The sequence below is a fragment of the Petromyzon marinus genome, chromosome 1, assembly GCF_048934315.1.
Source record: "Petromyzon marinus isolate PM22_M1 ecotype Great Lakes invasive population chromosome 1, UKy_Petmar_22M1.pri1.0, whole genome shotgun sequence".
NCBI classification, from domain to species: domain Eukaryota; kingdom Metazoa; phylum Chordata; class Hyperoartia; order Petromyzontiformes; family Petromyzontidae; genus Petromyzon; species Petromyzon marinus.
The window spans coordinates 1175356-1192500 of NC_133667.1; the positions used below are offsets into that span (position 1 = coordinate 1175356).

At 56.3% G+C, this 17145-nt stretch overlaps 2 protein-coding genes across 3 annotated transcripts in view; both read right to left on the reverse strand.

Annotated features, from left to right (window-relative positions):
* Nucleotides 1–3946, reverse strand: part of LOC116941946 (KN motif and ankyrin repeat domain-containing protein 1-like) — a 95654-nt gene extending 91708 nt beyond the window's left edge. For both annotated transcript variants that reach the window (XM_076071677.1, XM_076071134.1), the window contains exon 1: nucleotides 2963–3946. The gene's annotated coding sequence lies outside the window, so the exon portion shown is untranslated. The remainder of the gene's footprint in view (nucleotides 1–2962) is intronic.
* Nucleotides 3947–6925: 2979 nt separating this feature from the next.
* The window catches only part of LOC116942097 (UV excision repair protein RAD23 homolog B-like), a 40719-nt gene continuing 30499 nt past the window's right edge, over nucleotides 6926–17145 (reverse strand). The window contains exons 9-10 of the mRNA XM_032953682.2: nucleotides 14597–14743; nucleotides 6926–10385 (exon numbers count right to left, since the gene is read on the reverse strand). Coding sequence (XP_032809573.2) covers nucleotides 10272–10385; nucleotides 14597–14743 — 261 coding nt within the window. The 3' untranslated portion in view covers nucleotides 6926–10271. The remainder of the gene's footprint in view (nucleotides 10386–14596; nucleotides 14744–17145) is intronic.

The following is a 17145-nucleotide window of genomic DNA, read 5'->3' on the forward strand; positions in this document are numbered from 1 at the left end:
AGTCGGTGAATGGGAGGGTGGCTGGGTGAGTGAGTTGGTGAGCGAGTCGGTGACTGGGCGAGTGGCTGGGTGAGTGAGCTGGTGAGCGAGTCGGTGAATGGGAGGGTGGCTGGGTGAGTGACTTTGTGAGCGAGTCGGTGACTGGGCGAGTGGCTGGGTGAGTGAGTGATTGGGTGAGTGAGTTGGTGAGCGCATCAGTGAATGGGTGAGTGGCTGGGTGGGTGAGTGACTGGGTGGGTGAGTGACTGGATGGGTGAGTGACTGGGCGAGTGACTGAGCGAGTGACTGGGTGAGCGACTGGGTGAGTGACTGGGTGAGTGACTGGGTGAGTGACTGAGTGGGTGAGTGACTGGGCGAGTGACTGGGTGAGTGACTGGGCGAGTGACTGGGCGAGTGGCTGGGTGAGCAACTGGGTGAGCGACTGAGTGGGTGAGTGACTTGGGCGAGTGACTGAGCGAGTGACTGGGTGAGTGACTGGGTGAGCGACTGGGCGAGTGACTGGGTGAGTGACTGAGTGGGTGACTAGGCAAGTGACTGGGTGAGTGACTGGGTGATTGTCGGAATGGGGGGGGAGTGGTGCAGACACCTCCCTACGTGATCCCCCACTCCCTCCCTTCCAACCCTCCATCTACTGGCCCATCACCCTCCCCCACTTCCACGATTCGTGAGCCAACCCCCTGCACTGTGATCAGGCTAATCACTGAGACCCATTCGTCTAATTTGCTCACTTCATCTTCCAGCACCAGACTCCGTTGGACAGCGACAGCTGCCGCGTCTGTAGATTCCAAATCCCAGTCGACTCAGCCCATCACCACCACCGTCACCATCATCACTGCCACCATCATCATCAACACCACCGTCACCATCATCACTACCACCATCATCGTCATCGTCACTACCACCACCGTGACCATCACCACCACCGTCACCATCATCACTACCACCATCATCATCAACACCACCGTCATCACCATCACTACCACCATCATCATCACCACCAACGTCACCATCATCACTACCACCATCATCATCATCATCACCACCGTCACCATCACCACCATCACCACCATCACCAACATCATCATCATCATCACCACCACCATAATCATCAACACCACCACCATAATCATCAACAACACCATCAACACCATCACCATCACCACCATCAGCATCACCACCGTCATCGCCATCACCACCATCACCACCACCAGGCTGTGGGGGGTGTGGGTGGGGGGGGGGCTGTGGGGGTGTGGGGGGGGGGCTGTGGGGGAGGGGCCGGGGGGGGTGCTCACGGTGGAGAGAGGTCAAGCGGGGGGGTCAGCCTGCGGTGTCTCGCTAAGGGACTGCTGCTGCTGCAGCTCTCGAATGAAACTCGAACTAGAAGACATCAACAACTCCCTCGCGTCTCGTCGACTTGCTACTTACTATTCTAGGTCGCCCACCGCTGCACTGGACCGTGGCCGACAACGTGGACAACGCGCGCACGCTGCCGACGTTTCGGGCGACTGGCCCTAGTCCGCAAGCGCGTACAGACGCCAGCGTCGACGGCTCACCCGACGTGGCTTCTCATCCTCTCTCTCGCGGCGTGCAGGCGACCGTGGATGCGAGTTGGTACGAAGATGGGAGCGGTGGCGCAGTGGTTAGCGCTGCGCTCACGCGAAAGGTCATCAGCACCTCCTGCTCCTCCTCCTCCTGTATTTGACATTCCTCTTCGGAGACTGCTGGCGTAGCCATCAACTCACTCACCCGCTCACCCACTCACTCACCCACTCACTCACCCACTCACTCACCCACTCGCTCACCCACCCACTCACTCACCCACTCACTCACCAATGATGTCACCATCAACTCACTCACCACTCACTCACCAATGGTGTCAACTATCAACTCACCACTCACTCACCACTCACCAATGGTGTCACCATCAACTCACTCACCACTCACTCACCACTCACCAATGGTGTCAACCATCAACTCACTCACCACTCACTCACCAATGGTGTCAACCATCAACTCACCGCTCACTCACCAATGGTGTCAACCATCAACTCACTCACCACTCACCACTCACCAATGGTGTCAACCATCAACTCACCACTCACTCACCAACGGTGTCAACCATCAACTCACCACTCACTCACCACTCACCAATGGTGTCAACCATCAACTCACTCACCACTCACTCACCAATGGTGTCAACCATCAACTCACCACTCACTCACCACTCACCAATGGTGTCACCATCAACTCACTCACCACTCACCAATGGTGTCACCATCAACTCACTCACCACTCACTCACCAATGGTGTCAACCATCAACTCACCACTCACCAACCCCCCCACCCACTCACCCAGCTACTGTTTCGACTGCCGCAACTGGAGATACAATCGACCCGGCGATCCTCTGGACTGCAGCTCAACGTTATTTTTGTATATGGGGCAAACCGGTAACCGTGTTATTTTTACCGGTTTCCCCACCTGTACGGTGTCTGCGATATGCAATAAAAGCCGATCTGAAGAAGTGTATGAAAGCTCGCACGTAAACGGTGGTCACGTGTCTGTGACACGTGACGTGGTGGCTAGAGAGCGGAGCCCTGGGGCAGATACACAGAGACACACACACAGAGACACACACAGACAGACACAGAGACAGACACAGAGACACACACACAGAGACACACACACAGAGAGACAGACACAGAGACAGACACAGAGACACAGACACACACAGACAGACAGAGACAGACACAGAGACACACACACAGAGACAGACACACAGACACAGAGACACACACACAGAGACACACACACGTAGAGAGACACACACAGAGACACACACACAGAGACACACACGTAGAGAGACACACACAGACACAGAGACACGCACAGAGACACACACAGGTACACGTACACACACAGGTACACACGTACACACATAGAGTCACACGTACGTCGCCCTACCTGAGTTCGAGTCCTGGATGGAGTTTGGAGTAGGAGGAGTCCCCCTGTCCCGGCTGATGGTTCTCGCCTCTCTCTCTCTGTGTCGACTAAAGCCGCGCCGATACTCGGGCGCTTTAACCAACCACGCATAGAAGGCCTCTGTGTGGTATGTGTGTGGTGTGTGTGGTGTGTGTAGTGTAGTTTGTCTAGTGTAGTGTGTGTAGTGTAGTGTGTGTGTGGTGTGTGTAGCGTGTGTGTGTGGTGTGTGTGTAGTGAAGTGTGTGTAGTGTAGTGTGTGTGGTGTGTGTGTGTGGTGTGTGTAGTGTGTGTAGTGTAGTGTGTGGTGTGTGTGTGTGGTGTGTGTGGTGTGTGTGTGGTGTGTAGTGTAGTGTGTGTAGTGTAGTGTGTGTGTGGTGTGTGTAGTGTGTGTGTAGTGAAGTGTGTGTAGTGTGTGTGGTGTGTGTAGTGTGTGTAGTGTAGTGTGTGTAGTGTAGTGTGTGTGGTGTGTCGTGTGTGTGGTGTGTGTGGTGTGTCGTGTGTGGTGTGTGTGGTGTGTGTGTGTGTGTGGTGTGTGTGTGATGTGTGCTGTGTGATGTGTGCTGTGTGATGTGTGTGGTTTGTGTGGTGATCGTGGTGAGGGTGTGTGGTGTGTGTGGTGAGCGTGGTGCGTGGTGAGCGTGGTTCGTGGTGAGGGTGGTGAGCGTGTGTGGCGTGTGTGGTGAGCGTGGTTCGTGGTTCGTGGTGAGCGTGGTGCGTGGTGAATGCGCAAAAAACCACCACGACCACCGCCGCCTCCTCGCTTTTGGCTCAGTGGCAGGTGTGGTGGCATTGTTCCGAGAGCCTGGGTCATTAATTATGCATCGTTAATTCCGCATTAATCACGACGCATTGTCCGTGGCCACGCTGGGGAAGGCTTCGGATGCGATTGTCCGCAATCCCGAGGGACGACGATGACGGAGTGCGAATTTGGGCCCTACCGACGCTTATCTCGATTCAAAACGAAAAGCCGGCAAAGTGGCACCGCACTACCACGCCATCGCCTGGGAGCGCTGGGAGCGTGGCCACGGGTTGACTTGAACTTCACCCACACACTCACACCACCACCCACAGCACCACCCACCCACTCACACCACCCACCCACCCACACCACCACCCACAGCACCACCCACCCACTCACACCACCCACCCACCCACAGCACCACCCACCCACTCACACCACCACCCACCCACACCACCACGACCCACACCACCACCACCCACCCATACCACCACCACCCACTCCCCCATACCACCACCCACCCACTCCCCCATACCACCACCCACCCACTCCCCCATACCACCACCCACCCACCTACACCACCACCCACACACTCACACCACCACCCACTCACACCACCACCCACTCACACCACCACCCACCCACCCCACCACCCACCCACACCACCACCCACCCACCCACACCACCACCCACCCACACCACCACCCACAGCACCACCCACCCACTCACACCACCCACCCACCCACAGCACCACCCACCCACTCACACCACCACCCACCCACACCACCACCATCACCACCCACACCACCCACCCACACCACCACCACCCACTCCCCCATACCACCACCCACCCACCTACACCACCACCCACACACACCACCACCCACACACTCACACCACCACCCACTCACACCACCACCCACTCACACCACCACCCACGCACACCACCACCCACCCACACCACTACCATCACCCACCCACTCACACCACCACCCACCCACACCACCACCCACAGCACCACCCACCCACTCACACCACCCACCAACCCACAGCACCACCCACCCACTCACACCACCACCCACCCACTCACACCACCACCCACCCACACCACCACCATCACCACCCACACCACCACCACCCACCCACACCACCACCACCCACTCCCCCATACCACCACCCACCCACCTACACCACCACCCACACACACCACCACCCACCCACTCACACCACCCACCCACCCACTCACACCACCCACCCACCCACAGCACCACCCACCCACAGCACCACCCACCCACTCACACTCACACCACCACCCACACCACCACCACCACCCACCCACACCACCACCACCCACTCACACCACCACCACCCACTCACACCACCACCCACCCACAGCACCACCCACTCACACCACCACCCACCCACCCACACCACCACCCACCCACACCACCACCCACACCACCACCCACTCACACCACCACCCACTCACACCACCACCCACCCACACCACCACCCACTCACACCACCACCCACTCACACCACCACCCACTCACACCACCACCCACCCACACCACCACCACCCACCCACACCACCACCCACCCACACCAGCACCCACACCACCACCCACCCACACCACCTACCCACCCACACCACCTACCCACCCACCCACACCACCACCACCTACCCACCCACACCACCACCACCTACCCACCCACACCACCACCACCTACCCACCCACACCCACCCACACCACCCACCCACACCACCACCCACCCACAGCACCACCCACCCACAGCACCACCCACCCACACCACCACCCACCCACCCACCCACACCACCTCACACACACCACCACCCACCCACACCACCACCACCCACACCACCACCACCCACCCACACCACTACCATCACCCACCCACACCACCATCACCCACCCACACCACCACCACCCACCCACACCACCACCACCCACCGACACCACCACCACCACACAATGAAGCACACACAATGAAGCACACACACAATGAAGCACACACACCCCCAGGGGTCACGTGCACCCCCAGGGGTCACGTGCACCCCCAGGGGTCACATGCACCCCAAGGGGTCACGTGCACCCCCAGGGGTCACGTGCACCCCAAGGGGTCACGTGCACCCCCAGGGGTCACGTGCACCCCAAGGGGTCACGTGCACCCCCAGGGGTCACGTGCACCCCAAGGGGTCACGTGCACCCCAAGGGGTCACGTGCACCCCCAGGGGTCACGTGCACCCCCCCCACAGGTGAAGAACCACTGCTAGTAGATGAAACCTAGGCGGTAAAAGTTCAACAGAGCACCATCGGTGCCGGATGTCGGGACATCAATTGGCTGCTGCTGCTGCTGCCGCCTGAACGAGCAGGTGGCTCCGGTTCCAGGGCCACGTGACGCAACCCCAACGGAGCCGCCCAGAGGTTCCCAGAGGGCCCCGGGGCACAATGCCGCGTGACACCGCCACCCCCACCACCCCCCCGATCCATCTTCATTATCGACAAATAAAGCTGGGCCGCTGTGGGGCCCTCTGTTTGTGGGAGGCCCGGAGCGAGTGGTCCCTTTAAACTATTGTTTATTTGACCGGGTAACGGCCCACTGAGCTACGTAGCTTTGTTTTTTTTCTTACAGAAGCGACCTGGATATCACAAATGATAAGCTCAACGCCAGTGGACTACACCTCATCGCGTGGAAATGTACAGCAGCAGCAGCCAAATGCAGGAGTCTTAAAACTGCGTGACGTCGATTCTAAAATGTGCAAAAAAACCGGAGCCGAAGAAAAATCCACGCGGCCTCGGGGATAGAAAGACGCCGACTCCAAAAATACAGCAGCAGCAGCAGGCAACGTCAGGGTCGGGATGGAACCCACGACCTCCTGCATACCAGGCGAGGTAGTTAACATCTCCTAGCCACCGTGATGATGATGAGAGACGCAGACTCCAAATGTACAGCAGCAGCAGCAGCAGTCATCGTCAGGGTCGGGATGGAACCCACGACCTCCTGTACACGAGGCGAGGTAGTCAACATCTCAGTCACTGCGGGAAATTAGGCGCTGCACACCCCCCCCCCCCAACCCCCTTGCTGGACTCTGGGCGGCCGCGAGGCCCCCACACCGTCACCCCCCCACCAGCGCCACTCACAACAGAAGAGCAGCGACACAAACCAGCCGGCGAGGCTCGCTGTAAATAACAACTCTCTCTTTTATTATTTATCGTCACGCGCGAGTGTAGTAGTTGTAGTAGTAGTTACGCTGCCACTGCTGCGTGGCCACCGGCCTGGGACAACAGAAAAGGTCAGCGGAGGGCGAGCGAACGGACGAGCGGAGGGCGAGCGGGTGGACGAGCGGAGGGCGAGCGAGTGGACGAGCGGGCGAGCGAGCGAGCGGGCGGGCGGGCGGGCGGGCGGGCGGGCGAGCGGGCGAGAGGTTTCCGTGCGTTACTGTGGGGGTGGCGGAGAGAGAGGTTCGTGAGCGGAACAGCCAACCTGATTCTAGCCCTGATCACCCCAGCCAACTGGTACTCGTGCTACCCATAACCCGAACCTCACCTCGCCCCAATCCCTGCTAGCTAGTCACTAGTACTAGCGCTACCCATAACCCTAACTACCCAAAGTCACTAGCGCTAGCCATAACCCCAACTATCCAATCAGCCACTAGTACTAGCGCTACCCATAACCCCAACTACCCAAAGTCACTAGCGCTAGCCATAACCCCAACTATCCAAAGTCACTAGCGCTAGCCATAATCCCAACTATCCAATCAGCCACTAGTACTAGCGCTACCCATAACCCCAACTACCCAAAGTCACTAGCGCTAGCCATAATCCCAACTACCCAAAGTCACTAGCGCTAGCCATAATCCCAACTATCCAATCAGCCACTAGTACTAGCGCTACCCATAACCCCAACTACCCAAAGTCACTAGTGCTAGCCATAATCCCAACTACCCAAAGTCTCTAGCGCTAGCCATAATCCCAACTAGCCAACCAGCCACTAGTACTAGCGCTACCCATAACCCCAACTACCCAAAGTCACTAGTGCTAGCCATAATCCCAACTACCCAAAGTCTCTAGCGCTAGCCATAATCCCAACTATCCAATCAGCCACTATTACTAGCGCTACCCATAACCCCAACTACCCAAAGTCACTAGCGCTACCCATAACCCTAACTACCCAAAGTCACTAGCGCTAGCCATAACCCCAACTATCCAATCAGCCACTAGTACTAGCGCTACCCATAACCCCAACTACCCAAAGTCACTAGCGCTAGCCATAACCCCAACTAGCCAATCAGCCACTAGTACTAGCGCTACCCATAACCCCAACTACCTAAAGTCTCTAGCGCTAGCCATAATCCCAACTAGCCAATCAGCCACTAGTACTAGCGCTACCCATAACCCTAACTACCCAAAGTCACTAGTGCTACCCATAACCCTAACTACCCAAAGTCTCTAGCGCTAGCCATAATCCCAACTATCCAATCAGCCACTAGTACTAGCGCTACCCATAACCCCAACTACCCAAAGTCACTAGCGCTAGCCATAATCCCAACTATCCAATCAGCCACTAGTACTAAGCCTAACCCCAATCAAGTAGCCGTCCAGAGCCACTCCGCACTAAAACTAAACAGCAAGCCACCGAGACCAACCCCACCCATGACCTTGACTCGTCAACCCAGCCACTGCTGCAGCCCTGAAGTTAACGCAACCAGTCACTAACCCCCCTCCCCCCGCCACCGACACCAAAACCCACACACAACACGAACTCGCGAGCCAACCGGCCACCAGAACCGGCCCTGCCCAGCCCCGCCCCTAGCACGACCTCCCCTCCGCCCGCCCGCCCGCCCGTCCGCCGATCCCGGTGGCGCGCAGCAGCGCCGCGGGACACTTTGCCGTCTCGCCGGCCACGGCAAAATCGGCGCTCGGCCCGGTCACGCAACACGGCGGCGGCGGCGGCGACACTTGAACAGCGAAACGTAGCGGAACAAAACCCCTCTCCGCTTGCCTCTCAAACCTTTGCATAAACTTACGGAGTGGGGGGGGGGGGGGTTAAGTGGCTCCGGGCTCCTCGCGCACTGCCGTCACGGCGTTCACGCACGCCACCGGTGAACGGGAGGTGGGGGGAGAGGGGGGGGGGGGGTGCGACCGTCCGGGTGAGCAGTATGGGGGTACGCGCTGGCACGGCGCGGTCAGGGATTTGGAGGCGGGTACTTAGGGCCCGGTTGGCCGGCGAGTTCAGCGGCCTAGCGGCAGGGTTTGGGAGCGGCGACACGCGGCCCCCTTCAAGGACTTCTTCGCGACGTTGTCCATCGAGGACCCACCGGCCGCCACGTAGTCACCACAAGCGTTGCGGCTCTTGAACATTTTTTTTTTTAAATCAAATTCGAAATATAATGCCGCTCAATATTTCGGTTTCCGACCCCCTGCTTTAGGGGCCGGAGTCCGCGGGGAGAGCCGCGCGAGACTCGGGACTCGGGAGTGGGGTCCGGCGGACAGTGCGACGGGTAGCAGTGGAACTATTCTCCCGTTGGCTTCCCCCACCTCCGACGGCAAGCTCAGCCTCATTCACCCTGCACACGTTCACGGTTCCCCAGATGCACCGCCGCCGCCGCCGCTAGCAGCGTCCTTTAATCGACGAGGCGAGCGCCACAACGAGGGTCGGCGTCTCCCTGCGGGGGGCTGGCCCGGGACAGGGGACGGTCGCGACGCGATTTATAATTTTTTATGAACCGGAGAAAGGGGGGGGGGGCGGGGGTGGGGAAAAACGAAAAACATTCATCATCCCATTTTTGTGTTTGGGCGACGCCACTCGCGCGGCCCAGCGTCCTAGACCTCGGTGTGACGCGTCCACCGAGGTCTTGCCGTCTTTCACATCTTAGCAGGACGCGCGGCTTCGTCACCGAGCAGCCGCTCGCTCCACCATCGAGAGGGGGGCAGGGTCAGAGGTCACCACGCAGCGGATTAGTTCCTTGGTTACCGTCACACGGCGGGGGGCGGGGGGTGCGGGCAGCATCCCCCCGGGGCCCGACGATTGGCACCGCGCGTCACCCTTTCACACACGCACGTCGTCCGGTTTGTGTGCTCCACGGGAACGGCGAGAGGTCGGAGGAGACCACCGCTGTGACCCCTTGCGGGAGAGACCCCTTGAGGGAGTGACCTCCCCCCCACGTGGCCACGCCATTCGGCAGCACTTGCTCGTGGTGACGGTGCAACGGGGCCGTGCCCGGTGACGGTGATGGTGGTGACGGCGGTGGCGGTGTTGGCAGGTGAGTGTGACCACGATGTTGGTCGGTGGCGGCGGCGGTTACGACGATGGCGGTGATCATGGTGGCAGCGGCGGTGACGGTGATGGCGGTGCTGGCGGCGGTGGTGATGACGGCGGCAGTGATTGTGGTGGTGACGACGACGATGGTGGTGGTGGTGGTGGCTGTGAAGGGGAGAGAGAAGGGCAGTGGGCGAGCGTGCTCTGCGGGGAGTTGGGGAGGGAGGCAGAGAGAAGATGGGGGGGGGGGGAGGGTGGACGAAGGTGGACTCAGTCGTCGTCCACGATGTGCTGTAGGAGGAAGTTGGCCGCCAGGTTCTCGTTCTTGTCGCAGGCGAAGTAGGCCTCCATCGCCAGGCGCCGCTCAAAGCCCAGGCCCATGAGCTGCTCACACACACACACACACAGTGCGCAGGAGAAGCACACAGTGTAAGCAGCAGCACACACACACAGTGCACAGCAGCACACATACACACACAGCAACACACACACAGCAGCACCACACACAATCACAGCAGCAGCAAACACACAGCAGCACCACTCACACAATCACAGCAGCAGCACAAACACACAAGCACAGCAGCACACACACACACACACAACAACCGCCATTCACCACTAAGTGGCGGTGACGTCACTACGACGCTTGTGCCAGGCTATGTACACCCTGATGCCACGTGAAGTGTCGAACGCCCGCTGGCAGGAGGTCACGGGGCAGACCCAGGTGCCACGGGTCGACTGACTGAGATGACTGGCTGATGCACCACCTGTGCCCCCTACTGTGCCAACCCGCTGTGCTTCAGCCACCCGGCGCTCCGCTCGTTGTTGTGAGCGTCGCTCCTCCGCCCTCCGTTGTTGTTGGAGGGCGACTGCCTCCAACTGCCCAGTAGCGTCCTTCACGAGCCTCCTCCACAGAGGCCGATCTTGATACCGCTGGTACCAGTCATCGGCAAGTCCACTCAGCTCCACGTCCTCCTGTACCACATCACTCCATCTCTTCTCTAGCCCGTGCCGCGCCCGTTTAGCCCCCTCGATTCGGCCGAACAAAAGCTGTTTCGGCATGTGGTGGCTGGGCATGCGGGCTACATGACCCAGCCATCGCAGCCTTGCCCGCCGGAGGAGCTCACCGATGGGACCTTGCCCAGATCTTTCAAGGATTTGTGAGCTCCTCACACAATCCAGTCTGGTTAAACACAGGATGGATCGTAGGCAGGCCAGCCTAAATGTTTCTAACCGGCGAAGATGTTCCATTAGGGGGGTCGAGGTTCGCAAGCGTAGAGAAGGGAGGGAATGACCGTGGCCGAGAAGACCTGAAGCTTAGTGCGGAGCGACAGACCAGGTAGCTTCCACACAGCGTTACGCAACCGATGAAAAGCTATTGCCACTCGAGTGATTCGGAGTGAGACCTCTGCTGTTAAACTGGAGCCGCACACACACAGCAGCACACACACACACGCACAGCAGTACACACACACACAAGCACAGCTGCACACACACACAAGCACAGCAGTAGCAGCACACCAACAACAACAACCACCATTCGCCACTAAGTGGCGGTGATGTCACCACGACGCTTGTACCAGGCCATGTGCACCTTGAGGCCAAGTGAAGTGTCGAACGCCCGCTGGCAGGAGGTCACGGGGCAGACCCAGGTGCCACGGGTCGACTGAGATGACTGGCTGATGCACCACCTGTGCCCGCTACTGTGCCAACCTGCTGTGCCCTAGTCACCCGGCGCTCCGCTCGTTGTTGTGAGCGTCGCTCCTCCGCCCTCCGTTGTTGTTGGAGGGCGATTGCCTCCAGCTGCCCAGTAGCGTCCTTCACGAGCCTCCTCTACAGAGGCCGATCTTGACACCGCTGGTACCAGTCATCGGCAAGTCCACTCAGCTCCACGTCCTCCTGTACCACATCACTCCATCTCTTCTCTAGCCCGTGCCGCGCCCGCTTAGCCCCCTCGATCCGGCCGAACAAAAGCTGTTTCGGCATGCGGTGGCTGGGCATGCGGGCTACATGACCCAGCCAACGCAGCCTAGCCTGCCGGCTACATGACCCAGCCAACGCAGCCTAGCCTGCCGGATGAGCTCACCGATGGGACCTTGCCCAGATCTTTCAAGGATTTGTGAACTTCTCACACAATCCAGTCTGGTTAAACCCAGGATGGATCGTAGGCAGGCCAGCCTAAATGTTTCCAACCGACGAAGATGTTCCATTAGGGGGGTCTACGTTTCGCAAGCGTAGAGAAGGGAGGGAATGACCGTAACCGAGAAGACCTGAAGCTTAGTGCGGAGCGACAGACCAGGTAGTTTCCACACAGCGTTATGCAACCGATGAAAATATATTTCCGCTCGACTGATTCGGAGTGAGACCTCTGCTGTTAAACTGGAGCCGGCCATAAGCACACCGCCCAAGTATGGGAAACTCTCCACTCTCTCCACAACTGCCCCATCACCGATTGGGAGTTGTGGGGGTGGAGTGCCCGATGGTACAAAATACCCAGGCAGGTGCTTAGTTTTGGTGGGGCTGATGATAAGGCCCCATCTGTTAGTGGCACGCTCCAGTCTCAACAGCAGCGTCTCCAACTCCTCCTCTGAATGAGCAGCTATTACCAAATCATCGGCATACATAAAGTGGTTGAGCAATAGGGAGCCATCCCTTGACCGCACCCGGGCATCGATCAGCCTCCCATTATATCTGTACCATATGGAGATTCCCCCGGTACAGCTATTGAAGACTTCCCGAACTACGTGGTCAAAATAGATGTTAAATAATGTGGGAGCCAGAGGACATCCCTGTCGCACCCCAAGGTGTACAGGGAATGGCTCTGACTCCCGGCCACGTAGTTTTACTCGGGCCCGCTCACCATCATGAAGGTCCTTAATGATCGTGAGCAGAGGGTCAGGGACTCCAAAAGCACGAAGAACAACCCAGAGCCCAGGCCTACTGATGGTATCATAGGCCTTGACCAGGTCAATAAAGCAGAGATGTAGGTCTTGTTGGAATTCCCTACACCTCTGCTGTAGCCGACGGACAGAAAATATGGCATCTGTGCAGGACCGCCCTTTCCTGAAACCGCATTGGGGCTCCGCAAGCCTCTCCTCAGCATGCCTGGCAAGGTGATGTTGAATAATCCTTGCCAGCAGCACACACACAGCAGCACACACAATCACAGCAGCACACACAAGCACAACAGCACACGCACACAAGCACAGCAGCACAAACACACACACACATGCACAGCAGCACACACACACACCAGCACACACACCAGCACACACACACACACAGCAACACACACACACACAGCAACACACACATACACAGCCACACACAGCACAAACACACAGCAGCACACACACACACAGCAGCACACACACACAGCAGCACACACACACACACACAGCAACACACACAAGCACAGCAGCACACACACACACAGCAGCACACACACACAGCAGCACACACAAGCACAGCAGCACACACACAAGCGCAGCAGCACACACAAACAAGCACAGCAGCACCACACACACAGCAGCACCACACACAGAATCACAGCAGCAGCAGCACACACGCACAGCAGCACACACACACAATCACAGCAGCAGCACACACACACACAGCAGCACCACACACGCGCACAGCAGCAGCAACACGCACAAGCACAGCAGCACACACACACACAATCACAGCAGCACCACACACACAATCACAGTAGCAAACACACAAGCACAGCAGCAGCAGCACACACACACACACACAGCAGCACACACACGCACAGCAGCGCACACACACAATCACAGCAGCACACACACACAATCACAGCAGCGCACACACACAATCACAGCAGCGCACACACAATCACAGCAGCACACACAATCACAGCAGCATCACACGCACAGCAGCACACACACGCACAGCAGCACACACACACACGCACACACACAATCACAGCAGCGCACACAATCACAGCAGCACACATACACACAATCACAGCAGCGGCAGCACACACACACAGCGGCAGCACACACACACAGCAGCAGCACACACAAGCACAGCAGCACACACACACACGCACAGCAGCACCACACACACAATCACAGCAGCACACACAATCACAGCAGCATCACACGCACAGCAGCACCACACACACACAGCAGCACCACACACACAATCACAGCAGCACACAAGCACACGCACAGCAGCACCACACACACAATCACAGCAACACACACACGCACAGCAGCACACAAGCAGCAGCAGCACCACACACACACACGCACAGCAGCACCACACGCACAGCAGCACACACACACAGCAGCACCACACACACAATCACAGCAGCAGCAGCACGCACACACACACACACAGCAGCAAACGCACAATCACAGCAGCACACAAGCACAAGCAGCAGCACCACACACACACGCACAGCAGCACACGCACAGCAACACATACACACAATCACAGCAGCACACAAGCAGCAGCAGCAGCAGCAGCACACGCTCGCACGCTCCCACGCGGCGGCACAATTCCAGCAAAGCGACGCGACAGCGATGGCCGATTCCTTCCCGTCCGCGTGCACCCGGCGTTGGCGTTACCCTCTCGATGGCGTCCATCTCGTCGGGCGTGACCTGGATGACCTGCGGCCGGTCTGCGCCCGGCTCGTCTGCGCCGGGCTCGTCGGCGCCCTCCTCGCCTGGCTCGTTCAGCATGTGGATGAACTCCTCCTGGTACTGGCTGATCTCCTGCAAGGCCGCAAGCACACCGGGCGTTCAGTGATTTGGGGGAAAAGATCGAATTGCGATTTTTTCTGACTGTTACTGCGATTTGATTTGCGATTACTTTTTTTTAAGTCAAGCTTCAGTTCAATATTCAGTGTGGAATAGATTTACAACATGTGATGGAGCATTACCACGTGATACCATCAAAATATGAACTGCTCTACAGCGAGGGAAAAAAGTTTTTGATCCCCTGCTGATTTTGTACGTTTGCCCACTGACAAAGAAATGATCAGTCTATAATTTTAATGGTAGGTTTATTTGAACAGTGAGAGACGGAATAACAACAAAATCCAGAAAAACGCATGTCAAAAATATTATAAATTGATTTGCATTTTAATGCGGGAAATAAGTATTTGACCCCCTCTGCAAAACATGACTTAGTACTTGGTGGCAAAACAATTATTGGCAATCACAGAGGTCAGACGTTTCTTGTAGTTGGCCACCAAATTTGCACACATCGCAGGAGGGATTTTGTCCCACTCCTCTTTGCAGATCTTCTCCAAGTCGTTAAGGTTTTCGAGGCTGACGTTTGGCAACTCGAACCTTCAACTCCCTCCACAGATTTTCTATGGGATTAAGGACTGGAGACTGGCTAGGCCACTCCAGGGCCTTAATGTGCTTCTTCTTGAGCCTCTCCTTCGTTGCCTTGGCCGTGTGTTTTGGGTCAGTGTCATGCTGGAATACCCATCCACGACCGATTTTCAATGCCCTGGCTGAGGGAAGGAGGTTCTCACCCAAGATTTGACGGTACATGGCCCCGTCCATCGCCCCTTTGATGCGGTGAAGTTGTCCTGTCCCCTTAGCAGAAAAACACCCCCAAAGCATAATGTTTCCACCTCCATGTTTGACGGTGGGGATGGTGTTCTTGGGGTCATAGGCAGCATTCCTCCTCCTCCAAACACGGTGAGTTGAGTTGATGCCAAAGAGCTCCATTTTGGTCTCATCTGACCACAACACTTTCACCCAGTTGTCCTCTGAATCATTCAGATGTTCATTGGCAAACTTCAGACGGGCATGTATATGTGCTTTCTTGAGCAGGGGGACCTTGCGGGCGCTGCAGGATTTCAGTCCTTGACGGCGTAGTGTGTTACCAATTGTTTTCTTGGTGACTATGGTCCCAGCTGCCTTGAGATCATTGACGAGACCCTCCCGTGTAGTTCTGGGCTGATTCCTCACCGTTCTCATGATCATTGCAACTCCACGAGGTGAGATCTTGCATGGAGCCCCAGGCCGAGGGAGATTGACAGTTATTTTGTGTTTCTTCCATTTGCAAATAATCGCACCAACTGTTGTCACCTTCTCACCAAGCTGCTTGGCAATGGCCTTGCAGCCCATTCCAGCCTTGTGTAGGTCTACAATCTTGTCCCTGACATGCTTGGAGAGCTCTTTGGTCTTGGCCATGGTGGAGAGTTTGGAATCTGATTGATTGATTACTTCTGTGGACAGGTGTCTTTTATACAGGTAACAAGCTGAGATTAGGAGCACTCCCTTTAAGAGTGTGCTTCTAATCTCCGCTTGTTACCTGTATAAAAGACACCTGGGAGCCAGAAATCTTTCTGATTAAGAGGGGGTCAAATACTTATTTCCCCTCATTAAAATGCAAATCAATTCATAACATTTTTGACATGCGTTCTTCTGCATGGAGCCCCAGGCCGAGGGAGATTGACAGTTATTTTGTGTTTCTTCCATTTGCAAATAATCGCACCAACTGTTGTCACCTTCTCACCAAGCTGCTTGGCAATGGCCTTGCAGCCCATTCCAGCCTTGTGTAGGTCTACAATCTTGTCCCTGACATGCTTGGAGAGCTCTTTGGTCTTGGCCATGGTGGAGAGTTTGGAATCTGATTGATTGATTACTTCTGTGGACAGGTGTCTTTTATACAGGTAACAAGCTGAGATTAGGAGCACTCCCTTTAAGAGTGTGCTTCTAATCTCCGCTTGTTACCTGTATAAAAAACACCTGGGAGCCAGAAATCTTTCTGATTAAGAGGGGGTCAAATACTTATTTCCCCTCATTAAAATGCAAATCAATTCATAACATTTTTGACATGCGTTCTTCTGGATTTTGTTGTTGTTATTCTGTCTCTCACTGTTAACATAAACCTACCATTAAAATTATAGACTGATCATTTCTTTGTCAGTGGGCAAATGTAGAAAATCAGCAGGGGATCAAAAACTTTTTTCCCTCACTGTATATATTCTAATGAGAACTATGAATTGCTTCCAACATGTATTAATTAAAATGTTTTAATTGAAATAGAACAATCGAACATAGAACAGTTAAGTTAAATAAAAAAAGTTATAATAATAAAAAATAAAACTATTCCATGAACAAGGAAATAGGACTTTTAAAATCGTCGCATGTGC